At 35.9% G+C, this 1,623-nt stretch overlaps 1 protein-coding gene across 1 annotated transcript in view; it reads left to right on the top strand.

Annotated features, from left to right (window-relative positions):
* Positions 1 to 142, top strand: part of LOC107738555 (zona pellucida sperm-binding protein 3-like) — a 3,395-nt gene extending 3,253 nt beyond the window's left edge. The window contains exon 8 of the mRNA XM_016550319.1: positions 49 to 142. Within this exon, the coding sequence (XP_016405805.1) occupies positions 49 to 128 (80 nt within the window). The 3' untranslated portion in view covers positions 129 to 142. The remainder of the gene's footprint in view (positions 1 to 48) is intronic.
* Positions 143 to 1,623: the final 1,481 nt, after the last annotated feature.

Raw genomic sequence — 1,623 nt, 5'->3', positions numbered from 1 at the left:
TTTTTTTTTTTTTTTTTTTTTTTTTTTTTTTTTTTTTTTTTTTCGTAGGCGTTCAGTGGGAAGGCAATGCCTCACTCGGTCCTGTAATGGTTCAAGAGCGACAGAAGACTTTAGCTGGTTTTCAATAAATGGAGAAACCTTTTCTTATCCTGTCTAGTTTAACCAATTTGGATTTGAATGTGCTGTAAGTGTGGGGAAACTGGTAGTCCTACTGTACCTATTCTCTATTTAGAAGGAAAAGCTCCCTTTTCTGAGTAGGAAAATATTAACTTTACCTTTTAAAGAGACCTACTGTGAACTTGGTTTAAGCTCAGTTTAAATTAAGTGAAGTCCATTGCCCATGGTGCTATAAATTGTTCTGCCAATCGGAGTCTCTGCTCCAAATGTTCTTAAACCCACTTCCCTGAAGCACTGCAGATATTTTGTATGCATCTTATAGAAAGCAATAAGTACACAACATATGTTAGTAACCGCAAATGAGTAGTTTTAATTCTCTCGTCACCAAATTGAATTTATCATTTTTAAATTTGCTTCCAATACACCTGCTGGTACATGCATACTTTTAGATCAATGGGTATGTTAAAAGAAACGCACTTCCAGTTTTCAACTGCTTTTCCCACTTTTTGGATTTTTTCACCTTCAGTTGGGTTACAGTCTCAAGCATTTTAACTTGGGCAAGTGGCATGCATCTCATTTAAGTTCGGTTTTATAGGCGGTGTGCCAAACTCTCAGAACCCACAAATTGAAACCTAATGTTGTCTGGTATTAAAGGGATGGTTAATCCAAAATTGAAAATTACCCCATAATTTACTGAAGACATCATAGGTGTAGGACTTTCTTGTGCCTATAATCTGTTTTACGTTTTAAAGCTGTCCTGGCTGTTCCCAGCTTTATAATGGCAGTGAATGGGTGATATTCAATTGTTGTCCAATAAACCGTCCATCCATAAAGTGGTCCACACAGTTCTGGGGGGTTAAAGGGTTTTGAAGCTAATCGAAGTGTATTTGAAACAATATCCATGTTTATAACTTCATAAAATGTAATCTCTAGCTCCCGCTAACTGGTACGTGTGACTAGACAGTGGCGTTCCAGCTGATATGTATATGTACAGTAGCATATGCTTCGGTGAGAATGTTAGTCTCGCAAGGACCAAGTTTTGTTTAGAGAAGCAAAGTTTCCTTTATTTAGCAAAGGAAAACCAGTCTCCTCGGCTTATATTGAAATCTTGTGACATTTTTCGGTAACACTTTACGGTAAGGGAACATGAATTACCATGAATTCATGCATAAATTAATGTGTGAATTATGCATTACTTCATGCATTAATATCTCATGAATTATCAGGAACTAACGTGAGTTCAAAGTCTCTCATTCATGACTTCATGGATGAACAACACCTTAATTAAGACAGTAAGGTGAGTACACCATCATGATTTATAATTTATTACGCACGATCATCAAAACAAGGTCTTTACTATCCATTGTGGATAAAGCTATGCTTATGGCACATGATTTAAAAAAAACATTATTTTGTGCATTTTAAGACTACTTGAATTATTAAAGGAATATACAAAAATCCACATTACCGCATGCATGCATGCATGCATACAGGCTAGAACAGTAT

The sequence above is a fragment of the Sinocyclocheilus rhinocerous genome, unplaced genomic scaffold, assembly GCF_001515625.1.
Source record: "Sinocyclocheilus rhinocerous isolate Xijiao unplaced genomic scaffold, SAMN03320098_v1.1 scaffold2419, whole genome shotgun sequence".
Lineage (NCBI taxonomy): Eukaryota > Metazoa > Chordata > Actinopteri > Cypriniformes > Cyprinidae > Sinocyclocheilus > Sinocyclocheilus rhinocerous.
Note: the sequence above shows the minus strand (reverse complement) of the source record. Positions and strands in the feature narration are given on the sequence as shown.